The sequence below is a fragment of the Panthera pardus genome, unplaced genomic scaffold, assembly GCF_024362965.1.
Source record: "Panthera pardus isolate Hobbes unplaced genomic scaffold, ASM2436296v1 HiC_scaffold_21, whole genome shotgun sequence".
Taxonomy (NCBI): Eukaryota; Metazoa; Chordata; class Mammalia; order Carnivora; family Felidae; genus Panthera; species Panthera pardus.
The window spans coordinates 1,350,659-1,372,714 of record NW_026526777.1 but is presented as its reverse complement, the minus strand read 5'-3'; the positions used below and the strand labels follow the sequence as shown (position 1 = coordinate 1,372,714).

The 22,056-nt window shown below is 53.3% G+C and overlaps 1 protein-coding gene across 4 annotated transcripts; it reads right to left on the bottom strand.

Annotated features, from left to right (window-relative positions):
• Window positions 1-209: 209 nt before the first annotated feature.
• FDPS (farnesyl diphosphate synthase) lies at window positions 210-10,752 on the bottom strand. 4 transcript variants are annotated; one of them, XM_019431266.2, is made up of 10 exons: window positions 10,631-10,752; window positions 9,372-9,534; window positions 7,493-7,633; window positions 2,872-2,952; window positions 2,619-2,741; window positions 2,027-2,115; window positions 1,864-1,936; window positions 1,168-1,245; window positions 954-1,088; window positions 210-495 (listed from the first exon to the last, which is right to left on the bottom strand). In XM_019431266.2, exons 1-10 carry the CDS (start codon window positions 10,705-10,707, stop codon window positions 295-297), a joined length of 1,161 nt encoding a protein of 386 aa, XP_019286811.1. In that variant the 5' UTR covers window positions 10,708-10,752; the 3' UTR covers window positions 210-294. The 4 variants fall into 4 exon arrangements, with proteins under 4 accessions (XP_019286811.1, XP_019286812.1, XP_019286808.1 ...); XM_019431267.2 differs by having other exon boundaries at window positions 9,372-9,513; window positions 10,631-10,745; XM_019431263.2 differs by lacking the exon at window positions 10,631-10,752 and adding an exon at window positions 9,610-9,891.
• Between the last annotated feature and the right edge of the window lie 11,304 nt (window positions 10,753-22,056).

Below are 22,056 nucleotides of genomic sequence, written 5' to 3'. Positions count from 1 at the left end.
GTGGCTCAGACCCAGCCCCCAGCGCCTGACGTCGCGCCTGTGTCACCCACCGAGGCCCAGCGTGCAGCTTTCGAGGTCTTAGGCTTTCGGTCCTCAGGGGTTCCGAAGGCAAGGCCCCCTGGTCCCCGCTTCCGTGCAGCCACCCCCACCCCTGCCCACCCTGGCCGGAGCCGCGTCCCCGACTAGCACAGCAGGAACAGGACCACGACAAGGTTCGACAATTTATTGAGCGCCTCGCGGCCCCGCCTCGCCCAACCCCTCCCGGTCCCCGGTCCCCGGTCCCCGGTCCCCGGGTCACTTTTTCCTCTTGTAGATCTTGTGCGCCAGCCCCAGGAAGATGGCCGGGGGCAGGGGCGCAGAGTGCTGCTCGATGAGGCCCATCAGGCGGCAGTAGCTGTCCTCTTGGTACTGCCCGAACACGGCCGGCAGCTCCAGCTCCTCGTAGAGCGCCTTCACCCGGGCCACCTTCTCGGCCTCCTTTTGCCCATAGTTCTCCTGGAAGGGTTTGGGGGCAGGAGAACGGGCTCAGCCTACCCCACCAGCGCCTCCGGGTGCCCGGCACGCCCCTCATGCACAGATTCCGGAACAGCTCTATCGCTGGTCACTACTTCCCGCCTCCGGTTTCCAGGGTCTTTGAGCGCCTCCGATCTTGAACTTCCGTCTCCCCACCCCAAATGCTCAGATACTGGCTCAGGACTCAGTTTCTTCTCCCCCGGGGCTTCTCAACCTGGGCACTACTCAAACTCAGGGCTGGAGACTCTCCCGCGGGGGGGGGGAGCCGTTCTGTGCATTCTGTGCTTTTGGCGGCTTCCCGGCCTCTACCCAGGAGGCACCTGTAGCGCGCGCGCACACCAAGTTACAACAGAAAAACGTCTGCAAAAGCACCCCCACTTGAGAATCACTGCCCCGTCCCCCTCCTTACGAGCCCGGGTCCACAGCCCTCTCTCCGGCACCTGAAGGACCTTGCGCTGCTCGGGAGAGGCCCGCTGCAGACACTGAACCACCAGCCAGCTGCATTTGTTGTCCTGGATGTCCGTGCCGATCTTGCCTGTCACACTGGGGTCCCCAAAGAGATCAAGGTAATCATCCTGGCAGGAGCAGAAAAGGCAGAGTGGAGAGGATCCGGAGACAGGAAGCTGTGGCCTGCTCCCCCCGGCACCTTCCTACCTGCACCTGGAAGAACTCCCCCATCTCCAGCAGGATCTTCCTGGCGCTGGCGTGCTCCTTCTCGCCATCGATGCCCGCCTACGGCGGAAAGGGGAGCGGTGAGCCCAACTCCAGTGGGGCCTCCGCTTTCCCTGCTGCTGCTGCTCTGGGGGGGGGGGGCTGGCCTCAGCACAGCCCCCAAATCATCTCCCCTCTCCTTTCAGACATGCCTGGCCGCCCGGATGCAGGGTGTCTGGACCGTCCCGACCTCTACCCGCTTATGCCAGCGGGGCCTCCGGGTGAGGGCCAGCAGAGGCGGGTCAGCCCCAGAGGCCTGCGGACCCCAGGCAACACTCTTCTTCCTAACCCTTCACCATTTACCACTTCTGCGCGATGAAAGGGAAATGGAGAAGCGGGGTCTGCGCAGGCAGTTAGCCCAGGGTCCTCCACATCACACCGTGTGACCTCCTCCCCACTCCCGTCCAGACTCGACGGGCTGACTGCTTTCACGTCCCTTGCCTTGGCTAATGGTCATAAAAATCCTGGGGAGGGAACTTTATCATCTTACAGCTGAGAGCAGGCTCAGACAGCTTAAGTGGCTTGGTCGAGGTCACACAGCCACGCAGTGGGGGCGCGAGACTGCCCGAAGATGTCTGCTTTGTGCCCTCTTGTCCAAAAGCCCCATCGGGGGCAGCAAGGGTGGGGAGGCTCACTCACCATGTACATGGCGGCAGCCACAGGAAGATAGAACGAGTAGAAAGCGGTCTTATACTTGACGATGGACTTGTACCTGGGCAGGGGAGAAGATACACCGCTCAGAAGGGCAGTGCCCAGCACAGCCCTCCCGGGCCGTCCAGATGCACTTCCCACCGTCCCTCACCTCTTTTCAGTGAATCTGCTGAGATCCACATTGCCCTGGGGGGCCGTGATGAGGTCCAGCGTCTGTCCGAGCTCAGTCTGATAGGAACTCTGAGGAGAAAGATGGCCCATAACCTTGCCTTTCTCCAGGGCTGGGAAACCCTGAAATCCTGGGACCCACATCCCATGCCATGGGCAGTCAGAGAGGCAGCAAGGACAGGGCCCTTGGGGTGCCCGGGGGGCACAGTTGGTTAAGCGTCTGACTCTTGATCTCGGCTCAGGTCATGATCTCACGGTTCGAGCCCTGTATCGGGCCCTGCGTGGTCAGTGGGGAGCCTGCTTGGGATTCTCTCTCCCCCTCTCTCTGCCCCTCCCCCACCCAGTGGCTCACTCGCTCACTCTCTCAAAATAAATTAAAAAAAAAAAAGAGGGAGAGGGCCCCAAGCCTCATGGCCCATACTGACCCGATCACGGAGACCAGGGAAGCCCTTCCTGCCACCACCCTGCCTGGCACCCTTGCCTGCTTTGTTCCCTTCCAGGCAGACCCAGCGCTCTCCCGCGCCCCGAGCGCAGCCAGATGAAAGTGGCCCAGGGAGGCCAGGCCTGCAGCACACCTGTAGGAAGAGCTCAATCAGGTTCAGGTAATAGGGCTGCTCCCGGCAGTAGAGCCTCAGCACGCGGTAGATACATGCTTCCAGAAGCAACGCGTCATTGATGGCATCCAGACCTATGCCTGGCTGTCAGGGACGCAGAAGAAACGTGCGGTCAATCTCTGGCCACCGTGGACACCTCGGCGGGCTCGAGGCCACCACCACCCCAGGCCCTTTGCCACGCCCACCGCTGGCTTCTCGCCCAGTAGTATCGCACCTTCTGGTACCAGCAGACCTGCCCCCGCCGGGTGAGGGATGAATCCATGATGTCGTCCGACACCAGGAAGAAAGCCTGGAGCTACAGGAGAAGGAAGAGTGGGTAAGACCCTCGGTCTCCTCGGAGGCGCTCCTTCTGCCGGTGACGGAGCGGCCGGGACATCTGTGCTGTGCTGTGGGACTGCGGGAAATCCTAGGACTTCGTTGGATCTGGCGTTCCAGGTATAACGTGGGGTCACAGCTCTCGTTTCCAGAGTGAGAGACTCCCAACGGATCTCGGACATCCCCAAACACGCAGCCCTAGACGACCCCGGGGTCAGGGAGGTTAGATCTTCACAGACTGTTCCCTGGCCAAAAACTTCCTTGAATGCTGAAGGGAAGATTCCTTCATGCAGTCTGACTTTACCTGACTTCTGGAATAAAAGGCAGCTGTTCCCGTGTCGTCCCCGGGCACTCTGCTTACACACCCGTGTGCGGGACAAAGCCCCACCTCAGGGAGCTCATCTAAGGGTGCAGGTCTAATAGGGACAGAACCGAAGTCTGACCCCTGGTAACTTTCACCATGGGTCTTAACCATTTAACCACTCAAACAGCAGCCCAGGGCTTCTAAGTCCCAGCCTTCCTGAGGTCCCCAGGATACACGAGTTTTCCCAGCGGGCTGTGAGGTCCTCGGAGGCAAGGCCAACATCTGCCCCCCCCCGGAGCTCCCAGAGGCTCAAACAGCCGGCCCCGGAGCCGATGTGTAACAAATGCATGTGTAACGGAGAGCGAAACGCCGCCGCGTACCCCAATACTTCTTGTAGTCAGGTTCCGAGACTTCGAACACGGCCTTCCAGAACACGGTTTAGATCTTCACTCCGCCCTGAACTCTGTGCACCAGCGGCCCTGCCTCGCTCGGAGCCCCCAGCGCCACCCGTCGGCTCTGCCGTGCCCCACACAGAAAGGACTAAGGTGGCCGCTGCTCTTTTCCCACGTGAATCCCCGGGGAAGGAGGCGTCCATCCACACCGCCATGTCTGCCCTCACCCTGGGGCAGGCTCTGGGCCCCCACATCGGAGGCACGTGTCCTACGTACATAGTGTTTACTCTGAGTGACATGCTTCCGCTGAAGCCCCCGGTCCACTCTCTTCCACCTGGTCCCAACCGTTCCCACTCAACCCACACGGTCTCCAGGGGCGTTCGTCCTGCGGCTTCCCTCAGTCTCCTCCGTCCCACTGCAGTTCGGAACCCAACTGCGCTTCCTGTTTTGTAGGGGACTTAAAAAATACACACCAGTACCAGAGTGTCAACTAAATGAGAAACCTATCCACAGTATTAGTCAGTTATGCTGGAGGGACTATTCTAAAGATTAAAGATTAAAGGGGCACCTGGGTGGCTCGGTCGGTTAAGCGTCCGACTTCGGCTCAGGTCATGATCTCGAGGTCCGTGAGTTCGAGCCCCGCGTCGGACTCTGTGCTGACCGCTCAGAGCCTGGAGCCTGTTTCAGATTCTGTGTCTCCCTCTCTCTCTGACCCTCCCCCGTCCATGCTCTGTCTCTCTCTGTCTCAAAAATAAATAAATGTTAAAAAAAAAAAAAATTAAAGATTAAAGATCGAAGAAGAACCCATTACTCTTGACTGGATCCTGAGTATTTAAAAAAAAACAAAACAACAACTTAGAATGGACTTTTTGTGGACAATGAGGAAATTTAACTATGAAATATACATTATGGGAATGCAACCTGGTGCAGCCACCCTGGAAAACAGGATGGAGGTTCCTCAAAAAACTAAAACTAGAACTACCCTACGACCCAGCAATTGCACTGCCAGGCATTTCTCCACGGGATACAGGTGGGCTGTTTCGAAGGGACACGTGCACCCCCACGTTTACTGCAGCGCTGTCGACAACAGCCAAAGGATGGAAAGAGCCCAAATGTCCCTCGATGGATGAGTGGATAAAGAAGATGTGGTCTATATATACAAGGGAGTATTACTCGGCAATCAAAAAGAACGAAATCTTGCCATTTGCAACTACGTGGATGGAACTGGAGACTATGATGCTAAGTGAAGTTAGTCAGAGAAAGACAAAAATTATATGACTTTCCTCATACAAGGACTTTAAGAGATAAAACAGATGAACATAAGGGAAGGGAAGCAAAAAGAATATAAAAACAGGGAGGGGGACAAAACAGAAGAGACCCATAAATATGGAGAGCAAACTGAGGGTTACAGGAAGGGTTGGGGGAGGGGGGATGGGCTAACTGGGGGAGGGGCACTAAGGAATCTACTCCTGAAATCACTGTTGCACTCTATACTAACTAATTTGGATGTAAATTAAAAAAAAAAAAAAAAATTCATCAGACTCTCCCAAGGCCAGAAGAGGGATGGATATTGGAAGAATTTTAAGGTCAAGGAGAAAGGAATATGACCTAAAGCCACCAGACAATATATTAAATTTGGCGTTTATGAAATAAAAAAAAAAGAAATATACATTAGATAATATCACTGTACCACGTTAAATAAATTACCCCGGAACGTTGCTATGGCCTGAATGTATCCTTGCAAACGTGTATGTTGAAATCCTAACCGTGGATGAGGAGGCGGGGCCTCCGGGAGGTGTGCGGGCACCCGGACAGGGCCCTCACGACAGGCCTCCAGAGGTCCCCGGCCCCTTTTGCCACAAGAGGGTGTAGCAGGAAGGTGCCCCCCGCCGCAGCCCCAGGACCAGGACGAGGGCCTCACCAACCACCCTAGTGCCGTGATCTCCCACCTCCAGCCCCCCGAACTCGGCGAAATAAACTTCTGTTCTTTATAAGCTACCCCAGTCCGTGTTATTTTGTCGTAGCAGCCCAAATGAACTGAGACACGAGTGATCACGGTACTGAGGATATACGGGCAAATGTCCTCGTGTCTAGGAGGTGAATCCTGAGATAGAAAAGTAAGAGATTGAAGGAAATGAGGCAGAGGTACAAAGATAAAAGCAGAGATTATAACAAGGGGCGCCTGGGGGGCTCGGTTGAGCGTCCGACTCTTGGTTTCGGCTCAGGTCATACCTCAGAGTTTCGGGAGTCCAAACATCGGGCTCTGTGCTGACAGCCTGGGGCCGGCCTGAGATTCTCTCTCTCTCTCTGCCCCTCCCCCCGCTCATGCTCTCTCGGTCTCTCTCAAGATACTTTTTTTTTTTAATCACCCAAACAAAAACAACGGGGGACAGCTCAAAAGCACCTTGGGGAAGGGACAGCGCTACCGCCACGTTTAAAAACCGAAACACTCACAGGTGCAGCTCTAATTCATGACAATTATCTCCAGCAGGTGAACCACTGGGCCCTCAAATCCTCCCCCGCCTGGTCCCCGAGCTCTGCGCCCCTGCTCTGCCCTGGGCCTCCTTGCCCATCACCCTCCCTCAGTGATGCCACTATCCCTTTACCTCCTTGGAGGCAAATCCCTCTTCTCCAGCCCCATCTCACTCACAAGCTACAGACTGGAATTTCCAGCAGCCACACGCCACAGTCCCGCCCGCGCTGCCCAAACCAAACCGAGAATGCGGCATGGCTGACCCCGAGCCCATCACGTCTTCCCCTGAGGCAGGCCACAAGCCTCAGCGTGTCCGTCATTCCTCATGTCCTAAGAGTCTTCCCTTCTGGGCTCACTGCCACCCTCCTCAGAGCCCGGCACCCCTCCTGGGACCCAGTCTCCTTGTCACTAGTGAAGGCGTTAGGCCAGGCCAGGAAACAATGCCCCTTCAAGGGCCAAATGAACCGGGCATAGGAGACGAGGGGATTGGAGCAAAGCAGAGCAGGACGGAGCCACACAAGAGAGCACGTGCCCTGTTGTGGGGTCAGCGGCTATGATTCAATGTCAGCCAGTTGTTGCTACATGGGTATCTGGGCCCGGATCTAGCAATTTTCCAAGCAATGCCAGAAATCTGGGGTTTTATGTGACATCTCTTCTTAATTAAATTTAGGGCCCTTAATTTTTGAAAACTACCAGTGGGCTGAAAGTTTCCAGTCTCTGCTTTGGACTAACCTTCTGGAAGAACAACACCGTTTGCGTGGTTATCCTCTGTTCGGAGGAAAGAGTTGACTTTTTTTTTTTTTTTTTTTTTAAGTAGGCTCCACACTCAGCATGGAACCCAGCTAGGGGCTAAACTCATGACCCTGAGATCAAGACCTGAGCTGAGATCAAGAGTTAGATGCTCGGGGCACCTGGGCGGCTCAGTTGGTTGAGCGTCTGATTTCAGCTCAGGTCATGATCTCACCATTCAAGAGTTTGAGCCCCGAGTCGGGACCTCTGCCGTCACGCTCCTCCACCTCGACCCGCTCTCTCTCTGTCTCTCAAAAATAAATCAACATTTCAAAAAAACAAACAAAGAGACACTCAACAGAATGAGCCGCCCAGGTGCCCCAGAGGTGACACCTTTATGTCCAGTTCCAAGGCCCTGGCCCACCGCTAGTTTGTGGATTAAATATGTACCCCCTGGCCACGAGGTTCTGCACATTTGTTAACCTTGGGGTAATTCGGTGTCCAAATTCGATTACTGCCGCACAGAAACACGTGGATAAACCAGTTTCCGGCTCATCCCTCCCCGCCCCCCAGGATGCCCCCGCCCTGGTAAAACCTCCGCTCCCCCGCCCCATCCTCTCACCAGTTCCACACACCAGCCCACGGTCAGGGCCCGCCGGAGACTGTCGGCATCCTGCTTCCCGGGCTCCACCAGCTGCCGGTAGGCTATCAACACCGTCAGGCCCCGCTGGTACTTGCCTCCGACAGCGTTGTACTCCAGGACCTGGGCGCAGGGGGGAGGGCGGGGCGGCGCGTTCGAGGAGGGCCCGCTCCGAGATTGCTCCCCACCCTCTCTCCCTTCCAACCGCCACGGCTCCTCCTCCAGGGAGTCTCTGGAGTGGCTCCCCCGCCCCCTCTGCTGCCCTCTCTGGGTGGTCTTCCTCGGTACACTTTTTTTCTTTTCCTTTTTTTTTTTTTAAGCAGGCTCCATGCCCAACATGGGGCTTGAACTCACAACCCTGAGATCAAGAGTCACACACTCTACTGACTGACCTAGCCAGGCACTGCATTCCTCAGTAAATTTAAAGCCTCCATACTGCACAGCAAAATCTGTCCCCGAGCCCAAAGCAGGGCTTGAACCCAGAGGCAAGGGTTCACGCCACGGAAATGGCTGACAAGTTCAGGTCTCTCTTTCCCAGGTTCCTGCCCCGTCCCCACCTCTCCTATGCTTCCCAGCCACCTCCTCCTATCCACAATTCAAACTGCCTGCAAGTGAAAAGCCTCTCTCACTGTATTAAAGACAAGGCCGGGGAACCTGGGTGGCTCAGTCAGTTAAGTGTCCAACTTCGGCTCAGGTCATGATCTCACAGTTCATGAGTTCAAGCCCCATGTCAGGCTCTGTGCGGACAGCTCAGAACCCGGAGCCTGCTTCCGATTCTGTGTCTCCTGCTCTCTCTGCCCCTCGCCCACTCGCATTCTGTCTCCTGTCTCTCTCTCAAAAATAAACATTAAAGAAAAAAAAAGACAAGGCCCCAAAGTAGGCCAGAAGAGAGCTCAGGAGGGGACCCACCCCCCAGCCTTCCAGGGGCGTCTCCTCCTGCCGGGAACTCCATTTTTGCCTTCTGCCTTCTGCCGTCCACAGGCTCTAATGCGTTGGGAGCACCTCCCCCTGTAGTCTCCATCCCAGGGTAGGCAAACCTTTTCCTAGCTTCAACAGTATTTATAAAAATTACTAAATAGGGGCGCCTGGGTGGCTCAGCCGGTTAAGCGTCCGACTTTGGCTCAAGTCATGATCTCCGGCTTTATGAGTTCGAGCCCCATGTCTGGCTCTGTGCTGACAGTGTGAAGCCTGCTTGGGATCCTCTGTCCCCCTCTATCTCTGCCCCTCCCCCCCCCAAAATAAACATTAAAAAAAAAAGAATTACTAGATACCCCCCAAAAGAATAAAAGAATTAGGCAACTTAAGTATCCCAGCCAGGGGGCGCCTGGTGGCTCCGGAAGTTGAGCATCTCAATTTCAGCTCAGGTCGTGGTCATGATCCCAAGGTTGTAGGACTGAGCCCCGTGTCAGGCTCCACAAACCTGCTTGTGATTCTCTCTCCCTCTGCCCCTCTCCCCTGCTCAGACTCTCTCTTTTTCTAAAATTTAAAAAAAAAAAAAAAAAAAAAGAATTCCCAGCCAGATTTCTCCTGGAGCAGGGGTTTCTGATGATGCCCTAGCTCCACCTGGCCCGCCTCAGGCTGCCTTCCTCCCGGGTCCCTGTCAAAATAGCATCTTGTGACCTCGGACACCTAATTCCCTTTCTCAACAAAATCAAAGACTTACCAGATTAAAGCCTTCACCCTCTTCGCCCTTCATGCAAAGCAGTCCTGAAGCACTAAGTATCCCTGCCCAGGCCCCGCCCCCTCCAGAGGAGACCCAGAGCCACTCAGGTAAAAGCCAGCTCCCCCCCTATAAGCCAGGACCCCCAGACGCTTATAGAATGAACCAAAGAGTCCCTCTCTGAAGTCACAAATCCCTCACCTCCTTGAGCCGGGCAACGGCATCTCCTATCTCTGGGTGGTCCGTGCCATCCTCGGTCAGCACCTTGACAATCTGGGAGAAGTGCTGGATGAAATTCTGCTTTTCTTGGGCATAAGGGTCCAATTTCTGGTTTCCATTCATTCTGAGGGAGGAGTAAAGTGCTCTGAGGAGAGGAGGCACAAGTCAGAAACCTGAGCGCTGCTCCCCTCCCCAAAGCCTCTCACCCCACCACACTCACCGAGGCTCCTCTGTCCACGCTTGGCACCAGCAGCGGGCACCGTGCCAGGCCCCCGGGGCTGGGCACCCGTGCACCAGGGAGGGCCGCAGGAGGGAACCCAGCCACCTCTCCTGGGGCGCCCAGCAGGGAGCTGGCAACCAGAAGACCCCCACAGATCTCAGCCAGCGGGACAGGGGCATCGCAGGGGTGGCATAGGGAGGGGGCACTGAGCACTCCCTGCAGGGGCAAGCACCACAGGCAGATGCTCGGCTGCGGCTCCCCAGGTCACCCCCACCACCCCCAGCCTTTCACCTCGGGGCCCAGAATGCCCCGCCCTCTCCCGAGCTAGGCTCCAGGGCATTTACAGGAAGAAGTTAATGCGGGGGGGGGGGGGGGGGGGAGTACGGCTGGCCGGCTGGCTGGAAGTCGACTGATGGCACTTAGGTACGCACTTAAAATAACTTAATGCCACCCAACTATATCCCCTCAACGTCAACCCTGCGGGGAACCTCTGGAATTGCTACTGCCTTGGCTTCTTCCCCCAAGTCCTGGAGCACAGCTGGAAGAGCCCAGACTGAAGGACCTGAGGACCAGGGGCTGGGAGGACCCTTAAAGCACCCTATTTCACGAAGGCCAGACGGAATCTCGAAGAGGCAGGAAGATACGTGACCGGTGGCAGAGCCAAATCTAGAACCCAGGTCTCCCCTGGGAGGCGGGGAGGGGGTGCGCAGGCTCGGAGATACCCCAAGAGGACGCAGACTACGCCGCAACCCCGGGAACCACGGACACGAGGTCCGTGGTCCCAGGCAGCGCATGGCCAGCCTCGGAGCAGCCATCGGGCGGCCGGGGAGGCTCGGAGCGCGCACAACGCACATCCCGGCGGCTTCCGCCCACCCAGAGGGTCAGCCAGTCCGGCCCACGGGCTCCCAACACCGGGGCCTCCGACGCGAGAGATTGGCCCTCGTGCGCCTCCAAGTGCAGCCTCGGAGCTGGGGCCGAGCCTCCCACCGCGGCCTGAGCGCCGGCCGGAGACCTGTCTCACCTGCTCCCGGATGCCGGCTCCTGCTCCAGAGTGTTGGCGGGGTACTCCTGAAAGCCGCCGGGCTGCGCGCGCGGCATGCTGGGTCTAGTAGTTCCCGAGCTCCCTTAGCTCTAGGCGGAAAGGCCCCATCAGACTACAATTCCCGGCATGCGGCAGGAGGGACAGGACGACGCGATCTAGCGCGGGCTGGCTGGGCAGAGACGAGCCACGCTGATTGGCTGCATCCCCTCGTGCGAGCATGGGGCCCTGCGTGGGACAACCAATGGAAGGGCTGCGTGCAGTGCCTGTAGGCCCTCTCTTCGCACCCTTGCAACTCGGGGTTACTCCACCCATCCAGAAAGGTTCTCGCAACTCGAAACCGCCGAGGACAGAAGTAGGTTTTGTTTTAAGGAGCGAAAGTCATTGTGGGAGAATACCCACTCTCACCACTGCTATTCAACTTTGCACTGGAAGTTGAAGTCAGAGCTATTAGATAAGAAAAAGAAATAAAAAACAGCCAAGTTGGAAAAGAACTGGTAAAAATATATGTATTTCAGAGACATGATCCTAACTATGGAAAAATCCACAAGACGGCTGCTAAAGCTACTAGAGCAGGGTACAAAAACAACATAGAAAAAAATCAGTTGTGCTTTGGCACACAGACAACGAACAATCCTTTTCTTTCTTTCTTCCTTTCTTTCTTATTTTAGTTTTTAAGTAATCTCCACACCGAACGTGGGCTCAAACTCAGGATTCTCCCCCCCCACCCCACCCCGAGATCAACAGTCCCTGTGCCCTAAAGGCTGAGCCAGCCAGGTGCCCCTGCAATAAACAATCTCAAAAAGGAAGAATGTAATTCTATTTTCAGTAGCGTCTACAATAATAAAATACCTAAGAATAAAATTTAACCAAGGAGGTAAAAGACTTGTACATAGAAAACTATAAAACATTGCTGAAAATTTTTAAAGAAAACCTAAATAAATGGGAAATGTTCTTAAGTAGAAAGATTAGTATTAAGATATTCCCCAAAACGATCGACAGATTCAACACAATCCCTGTCAAAATTCCAACAGATTTTTTTTTCCAGCTATGGAAAAGGCAATCTGCAAATGCATATGTAATTACAAGGGACTCTGGATAGCTCAAATAATCTTTTTTTTTAATGCTTATTTTTGAGGGGGGGTGGTGGCAGAGAGAGAGGGAGACACAGAATCTGAAGCAGGCTGCAGGCTCCAGGCTCTGAGCTGCCAGCACAGAGCCCAACTCAGGCTCAAATTCTCACTACAGAGCTATAATAATCAAAACCATGTGGTACTAGCATAAGGATAGACATACTGGCCAATGAAACAGATTTGAGAGTCAAGAAATAAATTCATACATCTATGACCAGTAGGTTTTTTATAAAGGTACTAAGTCCACTAAATGGGGAAAAGACATTCTCTTCAACAAATGACGCTAGATAAACTGAGTTGTCTTTCCTCATGCAAAAGAAGAATGAAGTTGGACCCTTACCTCACACCATATTCAAAAATTAACTCAAAATGGATTAAAACCTAAATATAAAAGCTAAAACCATAAAAAGTCTTAGAAGAAAACATAGGACTCAGCCTTCATACCTTGTATTTAGTGATGGACTCTTTCTTTTTTTTTAAATATTTTTTATTATTAAGTGATCCCTACACCCAATGTGGGGCTCGAACTCACAACCCCAAGATCAAGAGTCACATGCTCCACCGACTGAGCCAGCCAGGTGCCCCTAGTGATGGAATTTTAAATATGGCACCAAAAGTGTAAATGGCAAAAGAAAAGGTAAATTGAACTTCATCAAAATTAAAAACCTTTGTCCACCGGAGGACAGTCAACGGAGTGAAAAGAATGTGTACAGAATGGAAGAGAATGTTCCCAAATCCCGTATCTGATAAGGGTTTGATATCCAGAGTACATAAAGAACTCCTAAAACTCAACAACAAAAATACAAACAACCTAATTAGAAAATGGGCAAAGGACTTGAGACGACATTTCTTCAAAGAAAATCTACAAATGACCAATAAGCACATGAAAAGATGCTCATCATCATCAGTCATTGGGAAAAATGCAAATCAACCACAATGAGATACCACTTTACACTTATTAGTATGAATATAGCAAAAGCAAACAGATTTTTTTATTTTATTTTTTATTTTTTAAAATTTACATCCAAATTAGTTAGCATATGGTGCCAACAATGATTTCAGGAGTAGATTCCTTAGTGCCCCTCCCCCATCTAGCCCATCCCCCCTCCCACCACCTCTCCCATAACCCTCAGTTTGTTCTCCATATTTATGAGTCTCTTCTGTTTTGTCCCCCTCCCTGTTTTTATATTCTTTTTGCTTCCCTTCCCTTATGTTCACCTGTTTTGTCTCTTCAAGTCCTCATATAAGTAAAGTCATATAATATTTATCTTTCTCTGACTAATTTCACTTAGCTAATTTCACTAATAATACCCTCCAGTTCCATCCACGTAGTTGTAAATGACAAGATTTCATTCTTTTTGATTGCCGAGTAATACTCCATTGTATATATATATATAATATATATATACAATATATTATATTATATTATATATATACAGTATATTATATATATTATATATTATATATAATATAATACATATATAATATGTAATATTATATATAATAATGTATAATAATGTAATAATGTAATATACATTATATATATTATATTATATTATATTATATTATATTATACCACATCTTCTTTATCCATTCATCCGTCGATGGACATTTGGGCTCTTTCCATCCTTTGGCTGTTGTCAATAGTGCTGCTGTAAACATGGGGGTGCATGTGACCCTTCGAAACAGCCCACCTGTATCCCGTGGAGAAACGCCTGGCAGTGCAATTGCTGGGTTGTAGGGTAGTTCTAGTTTTAGTTGTTTGTTTTTTTTTTTTTTTTGAGGAACCTCCATCCTGTTTTCCAGAGTGGCTGCACCAGCTTGCATTTCCAACAGACAGATTTTTTTTTTTTTAATGAAAATAACAGGGGCACCTGGGTGGCTCAGTTGGTTAAGCATCTGACTCTTGGTTTCGGCTCAGATCATGATCTCATGATTCGTAGGTTTGAGCCCCGCATCAGGCTCTGTGCTGACAGTTCAGAGCCTGCTTGGGATTCTCTCTGTCTCCATCCCTCTCTGCTCTCTCTCTCTCTCTCTCCCTTTCTCTCTCTCTCTCTCTCTCAAATAAATTAAAAAACTTAGAAAAAAATTTTTAATGAAAATAATAAATGCTGCTGAGGATATGGAGAAGTTGGACCCCCAGACATCACTGGTGAGAACACAAAATAGTTCACCTGCTGTGGGAAACAGTGGTCTGTTCCTCAAAATATAAGACATAGAATTGCCATATGACCTAGTAATTCTCCTGGTATATACCCCACAGAACCGCAAAGACCCACACAAATACTTGTATGCCAATGCTCACTGCAGTGGTATTCACAGCAGCCAAGAGGTGGAAACAACCCAAGGGTCCATTCACAGACAAAAGGATAAACAAAATATCGTATATACTTAAAATGGAATATTTTTCAGCCTTAAAATTAAGAAAGGAAATTCTGACACATGCTGCCACGTGGATGGACCTTGAAGACATCATGCTCAGGGACTTAGGGCAGGCACCAAAAAACAAATATGCATGATTCTTACGTGAGGTCCCTAGAGGAGTCAAATTCGTAGAGGCAAAAGTTGAATGATGGGTGCTAGGGGCTGGGGGAGGCAGGAATGAAGAGTTTGTGTTTAATGGGTATAGAGTTTCAGTTTCAGTTGAAAAGTTCTAGAAATGGATGGTGGAAATGGTTGCCCGGTGTGAACGCACTGACCTCCACTCCACTGGACACTTAGAGTGGTTAAAAATGGTAAATTTTGTGTTATGTATATTTTGCTACAATTAAAAACAACAACAACAGCTAGGGTGCCTGGGTGGTTCAGTCTGGTAAGCATCTGACTGTTGGTTTCAGCTCAGGTCATGATCTCACTCTCTGTTTGTGAGTTCGAGCCCCAAGTCAGGCTCTGTGCTGCCAGTATGGAGCCTGCTTGGGATTCTCTCTCTCTCTCTCTCTCTCTCTCTCTCTCAACAAATAAATGAACTTAAAAAAAAAATCCTGGAAATCAGAAATCATGTGCTTTACCTGGAGAACTAGAGGGAGGCCCAGAAAAGGTCCCTTGTCATTACCCAGTAAACTACCACCCAGGTCACACGCAGACACTCCCAGAGTCCACCTCATCTGCCTGTGAATCTGCACACCTCACCACAGCTGCCTCTGAGGAGCCTGTGGATTCTGCCCCCAGACCCACCCCTTCCTCCCCTTGCCCTCTCTCTGCCAAGGCCCTGGGTCACTACTGCTGTCCCGCTCGCTCAGTGACTGCGGGCAGGTGGAAAATTAACGAAGGATATGGATACAGAGGAGAGACCGGCCCAGGAGTGGCAGGAATCCCCAAGAGGTCCAGAGAGCAAATGATACAGAGAGCAGGCTGGGGGAAGGCGCTTCAGGAAGGGGCACGGCCTCCTAGGTGGTGGGTAGAGGGGGAGGCGGAGGGCCAACTCTAGGAGAGCTTCTGGCTGATTCAATATCCACCTGGCTTGTCCTCTGTGGTCTGAAGAGAGTTGGGTGCGGCTCCCAGCTAGCTCGCCCCCAGGGAGAGGAGTGAGTGAAGCTCACGGGAAGAGAAACTGGTTCTAGGCGGGGTCCTTTCAGTTCCTAGCGCAGCTGAAGTAGGATCCCTGGGCTTAAATGCTGCCTGGTGCAAGCCTTGGCCCCACCGTAAGCAGCTGGGTGAACTTCAGCAAGCCCCGTGACTTCTCAGAGTGGGCTCTGAAGTCCATTGAGAACACTGGCGTATTTTCGGAGGCCTAGGTGTACTCTTAATGAATCAAAGCACAAATGTCCTATGTAACTAGCTTATAGAGCGGAGTGGACCGTCAAAAGTAGCAAACTAGGGGGAAAGACTTTATAAATATTCAAGTCCACTGAAATCCAAGGAGTTATTAATTCATTGTCATTGCAAACTCCAGGTTAAGGAAATGGGAGAGAGGATTAACATGGGGAAGGCAGTGTCCCCCAGAACTAAAGAACCAAAGGAGAACTCTCATTCCCTCATCCCCAGCCTGGGACCTCCAGGAAGTGATCTTCCCTAGGGGGCTTGGGAGATGTCTGGAGACTCTAGATCAGTGTGGGTAGGATAAGAGCCCTGGGCTCTCCCGGGCCAGCCTAATCCTTGCGGGGAAACGCTGGGCAGGGCCATGGGGGAAGGCCTCCTAAACACACCTTCCCTGGGAAGAGAGAAGGTCCTGGGGCCAGCCCCTCCCCAAGCCCCCTGAGAAGCCTCCAGGGCTCAAGGGAAGAAATGGGCAGGAAGATGTGTTCCTGGGTTCAAACTCTACTTCATTTTTTAATTTTAGGTTTATTTATTTAATTTGAGAGATACAGGGAGAGACCACAAACAGGGGAGGGGCAGAGAGAGTGGGGGGAGACAGAGGATCCAAAGCAGGCTCTGTGCTGACAGCAGAGAGCCTGATGTGGGGCTCGAACTCATGAAACATGAGATAATGACCTGAGCCAAAGTCAGATGCTTAACCGACTGAGCCACCCAGGCACCCCTCAAACTCTACTTCAAATCCTTATTGGTTGTGTGAATAGGGTTAATTACCTAGCCTTTTTTTTTTTTCATGTTTATTTATTTTGAGAGAGAGAGCATGAGCAGGGGAGGGGCAGAGGGAGAGGGAGAGAGAGAGAATCCCAAGCAGTCTCCGTGCTGTCAGCACAGAGCCCAACACAGGGCTTGAACTCACGAACCATGAGATCATGACTTGAGCCGAAATCAGAAGTGGGACACTCAACCCACTGAGCCACCCAGGCGCCCCATTGATTGATTTATTTATGTGCTTAAGTAAGCTCTACACCCCTGTTGACAAGTATCTTACATTTAACTGAAGAAGGAGGTAAGAAACCTATCTAATATTGACAGAAGGGAGGTGAAACTGGGGTGGTTGAACAGGAATTTTGTTTAACAGAAAAGATAAAGAAGGACACACAGGTGTAGGGAACAGTGTGTGCCAGGTCATGGCACTGAGAGAGAGCAAGTCACGGTTGGGGAGTATGGGGAGGGGCGAGCCAGGGAATGCAGAAAGGGAGGGGTGCAGCGAGAGAAGTGAGCTGGGTCTTTGCCTGCCCTGACAAGCCAGTGAGGTCCTAGGTCAGGGCAGAGTAGTCAGACCTGATTCGTAGACAACTTTGACCCCGGTGGGAGGGCCCCTGGCGGGGTGGGGGTGGGGCCTTACCAGCAATGGTAGTGACCACTGCACAGGGTGAGAGGGAGGGTTTGGGAAATGTTTGGAACGTACAGGTTTTGTTGACCGAGCTTAGCTTTGGATAGTGGGAGGCTCTCAGGTTCACTAAGATACAGACACAGTGGAAGGGGCAGGTCAGAGTGAGGGAAGGGAGTGAGGGAAGGCAGGGAAAAGAGGCTGACTTGGCTGCAGCAGAAGGTCCAGGAGGAAGTTGCCCCGCAGGGTGGGAGACGGGCCACTGGGCATGAGGGTCCACATCCCAGGGGAGAGGCTGGAACAGGTGAGCCACCCCGAGAGCTGGGCCCCTGGCCACGCGAAGTCACTTACTGAGCCCCTGCTGGGCGCTAGGAATAGACCAGGGCACCAGAGACACATTGTCCTGGACCGGGCTTTCTAGGTGGGGTGGGAACATGTCCGACAAGTCAAATGTATCACAGCTGAGGAGGAGAGGACAGCAAAGCGTAGGGGAAGCCCGCAGTGGTCAATGGGTGCTTGGAGAAGGCCTCAGCGGTGCCTGGAAAGACAAAATGGGCCAGAAGCAGCGAGCGGTTAGGCCAGCAGGGGGGAGGACAGGCCCCACAGACAGGGAGGGCACGTTGGGGCAGCCACCCTGCCTCGTGTGGGAATGGTGGAGGCCACCGTGCCTGCGTTAAAGCGACTGAGCAGGGGAGGGGGGTGGGGGCATACTGGGAAGGAGGAGGGCCTCATAAGGCCGTCAGCTGCACTCTGTGCGAGGGGGGTCATCGGTGGGCTGTGTTTGCTTCCTCTGCCCCTCCTCTCCAGACCCCTGTCCCTCTTCTCGCCACAGGCAACACCAGAGTCCGGGGGAAATGAGTCAGGCCTTCACGTAAGGCTCCAGGCCATGTACCCGCGTCCACGGCAACACATTCACCCCAGCCGACAGGCGGGAACAACCCGAGGGGCCATTCACACATGAAGGGAGAAACACAGTGTGGGCTAGATTGCCTGTGGAATATTATTCAGCCTTAAAAAGGAAGGAAATTTGACACCTGCTACAATATGGCGGAACCGTGGAAACGTGCTAAGTGAAAGAAGCCGTCGACTAGAAGTGCGCGGTCCCACTTGCACGAGGTCCCTAGAGTAGACAAACCCATAGAGACAGGAAGGAGAATAGAGGTGGGGGGGTGGGGGGTGGGCACGGGGAGTTAGTGTTTCATGAGGACAGAAGTTTCTGTTTGAGTCGGTGAGAAAAATTTTGGAAATAGTGCCCAAAATTGAGAATGTACTCGACGCCGCTGAATGGTACACCTAAAAATGGTTAAATGGTAAATTTTAGAAGATTTTATTTTAAGTAATCTCTATACCTAACACAGGGCTGGGATTTACGGTCCAAGATCAAGGGTCGCTCACTCCACTGGCTGAGCCAACTGGGTGCCCTGGTAATTTCTAGCCTGTGTATATTTTACACAATTTTTGGAAAAACTCAAAGAGACTTGGGCCTGGACTGGCCTCAGCCTATAGCTGCTCTCTGGGCAGAGATCACGGAGGGATTTCCGAGAGGCCATTACAAACGTCGTGGGCAAAACTAAGGGCTCTCTCCATATGCACAGAGTCCAAGCTCTAGGGTAAGGTGGGGTACAGAATGGAGGGTACAGTGCCCTGCTACCACTTGCGTAAAAAAGGGACAGGTTGTGTTTGGCTGGCTCAGTCAGTGGAGCGAGTGACCCTTGATCTCAGGGTCGCGCGTTCGAGCCCCACACTGGGCAGAGATAGGTGAAAAAAATCATAATAAAACAAAATGTTCTTATATCTAAAAGGGAGGGGAGGGATATATATTGTTTGTACCTGTATAGTCCATATCTGAGAGAAGACTCAGAAACTCCAGAAATCTGGTAGAACGCCCTGGAGCGGGGGGAGGGCTGAGAGGCGGGGGCGGGGCTGGGGGCGGGAAGGGAGAAACTTCACCCACACGCTGGACCTCTGAGTTTTGTATATTGCACAAGTGTTTATGCAAATAAACGTAAATATGTTTGAACAAATTCAAATTCTGGAACGTTTGGAAATACAGCCGCAGGGCCCACCCCCCATATTCTGATTCCGGAGGTCGGAGACGGCGGCCAGGCGCATGTCCACAACAGCAGCAACGCGGCCGCCGGTTACCGCGCCCCGCGGGGAAGCTGGTCTGTCTCGACGGAAGAGAAAACCGCCGCTCCGAGTGTCCGGCCGGCGGGGGCGGGCCCCTGACGCCTCAAGGGCCCCGGGGCAGCTCTCAGGCGCCCCCCGCCGGCCGGCCGGGGTCGTGTTGCCGAGCGAGCGTCCTCAAGCTGGGGGGCAGAGGGGGGGACCTTGTGCGCGTGTGAGAGAGCGTGTGTGTGCGGGAGTGGAAGCGCCGGTTCGGGGGTAGGGTGCGCGTGCGCGTGGGCGGACTGGGAGTGTCTGTGTGCACGTGTACCGGCGCTGGGCACTCTCTGTCCTTGGCCTCTTGCAGCAACCCTGCGGCCTCCAGGGTGCAACCTCCTGACCCCCTCCCTCACACACAACATGCCACCCTTCCTGTCCCCTCTGTGTCCTGAACACCACACGGTCACCGGCCCGACACACTTTGTGAAACCTCACTGCCAGCGTTCTTGTCTGTCCCCAGTCCCAAGGCGGGGGCCTGACTTTCAGGACCCAGCGTCGGGCAGCCTTGTGCGCGTCTCGGGGTGTGGGAGGGCTCTCATGGGACAGAGCCAGACAGTCCGGTCCCGCTGGGATGTGCAGGCCTGTGGGCCTGGTTTTGTCGCCTCCAGGCCTCCTGCGCAGAGCTGCCTGGCCCTGGATGAGGAGCAAAATACGTCTCACATGGTGCAGTCGCTTGTGGGCCGGGGGTCAGCCAGAATGCTTTTCCTCTTTGACCCGATTTCAGGCCAAAGCTTTGGTCCCTCTGTAGGACAGGGCCTGCTCTCGGGCATCAACCCCACCTCCTGTTAAGCTACTTGGGGTTTGGATCTCCCGGATTCTCCTCCCAGGTGGCCTTCCAGTCTGTCTGAAGTTGCCAGGCCAGCCTTAAATATCCCATGTCCCTCCCCAACCCCCAAGCACAAGTCCTAATCCCCCAGTCCCTAAAGTCTGTTACGTCCCTTCCCTCTGGTTACAGCTTTCAACCATCTGTATTTCTCTTGTCTTCTAGAAACAGAGCCTAGGGGGCGCCTGGGTGGCTCAGTCGGTTAAGCCTCCGACTTCGGCTCAGGTCGTGATCTCGTAATCCGTGAGTTCGAGCCCCACGTCAGGCTCTGTGCTGACAGCTCAGAGCTTGGAGCCTGTTTCAGATTCTGTGTCTCCCTCTCTCCGACCCTCCCCCATTTATGCTCTGTCTCTCTCTGTCTCAAAAATAAATAAAGGTCAAAAAAATTTTTAAATAGAAACAGAGCCTTGGATCTGTGCTCATTCCCCTTGGTAAGTCCCTCCTGCTACCTGACCCCTTTCTTTCTCCAACTAGAGTCTCACGGGAGGGATGGTGCTTAGGGGCTACAGCTCAGCCTCTGCAACCACTCTGAGTCCGAATCCCAGCTCCACTGCCGACAAGATCTCTAGCCCCAGACAAAGCGTATCAGGCAGGGTTCCATCAGGAACTAAGGGTTCTCTCCAATCAGATAAATTGAGCAACGTCTCCTAGCAGGGTTATATCCAAAGTTGTGCACAGGGTGCTGCTGAACCACAGGGGACAGAGCATTACCCCAGATCTAGAAACAGTGGGCTTAGTGCCACTTTGGGGGCCCAGGGGATGGGGAGAGAAGAGCCCCTAGAATCTGGAGAGGGTCTCTGGTGGCAGCCGTGACCTACAGCATCCTGGCAGGGAGGCGGGGGGGGTGTGTGGAATGCCCAGCCTCCCTCTCCTCCGTCTCATCTCCTGTTCTGTGGCCAAGCCCAACAGAAGCCATGGACAAGCCTTCAGCCTCCTGGCCCCCTGACAGAGCGGACAAGGGTAGAGGAAGGATCTGGAGTGGCGACGGAAGATGCTAGCACACCCCGCGAGCCTCAGTCTCCTCACCATCAAACAGGCTATCGATCCTCCCTTCCTTCTAGGCTGTCACGGTGATAAAGGAGAAGATACCCGTGAGGTGTCGACCACTGGCCCGGCACACCCACGGTGCTCAATGCACACATCCTAAGGTCTGCTTGGGGATGTAACGATTAATTGGCACCTTGAACTTAGCCTGGCTAAAACTGAAAGCTTGAGGGGCGCCTGCGCGCTCAACTTTGACTCAGGTCATGGTCTCGCGGTTCGGTTTCTAAGTTCAAGCCCCGCATTGGACCCTACTGTCAGAGCAGAGCCGCTTTGGGTCCTCTGTCCCCCTTCCCCGCTCTCTCTGCCCCTCCCCCACTCGCGCTCTCTCTCTCTCTCTCAAAAAAAAAAAAAAATAAAACTAAAACCTTGAATGTTTCTCCCACAAACTGGTTACTGGTCTCAGTAAATGGCACTGCCATCTACCCGACTGGTCAAGCCAGACCCCGCCCCCCCCCCCCCCCCCCCCCGCCAGAGCCATCCTTCAGGGGATGGAAGTCTCCATCTGCCTGTCCCCGCATCCTCCCCGCATCCATCATTCCACCCTGTGTGCTCTTGTCCAGACACATCGCACATCCGTCTCTCCACTGCCTCCCACCGGGCTTGCTCCTGACACTGGCCGCTGCTACTCTGTGATCCCCACCTGCCAGTGACAGGCATCTAGAGTATCCGCTGGGTCAGGCCACTCCACCGGTGCCCTCCAAGTCCCTGCTTGTGTCTCCAGCCTCACAGGGCCCATGCCCCTCCGCCGGGCACCCGGCCTCCTGACCCCTGCACATACTCCCCTCCACCGGGCACACGGCGTCAGTGCCCCCCCCCCCCCCGGCCCCAGCACTAGGCCTTTTCTTTCCTCAGAGCATCGACACATATTTCCAACCCCACAGAAAAACTCCTTTCTTCCAATTGTCCCCACTAGCTCCTTCTCATCCTTCAAATCTCAACTTAAATACGATCACACTTCAAAGAGGCCTTACCAAACCATCTCACCTAAAATACATTTCTCAGGACACCTGGATGGCTCAGTCGGTTGAGTGTCCAACTCTTGGTATCGGCTCAGGTCGTGATCTCCTTGTCATGGGATCGAGCCCCACGTGGGGCTTGG

Bases quoted from the DNA above. Each gene is read 5' to 3' on its own strand.
- FDPS (XM_019431263.2), bottom strand. From the start codon at position 9,788: ATGCCCCTGTCCCGCTGGCTGAGATCTGTGGGGGTCTTCTGGTTGCCA. The intron at 7,634-9,371 runs GTGAGGGATTTG...CCCTGCGCCCAG, and splicing joins CCGTTGCCCGGCTCAAGGAG to GTCCTGGAGTACAACGCTGT. The intron at 2,742-2,871 runs GTGCGATACTAC...CGTCCCTGACAG, and splicing joins AGGTCTGCTGGTACCAGAAG to CCAGGCATAGGTCTGGATGC.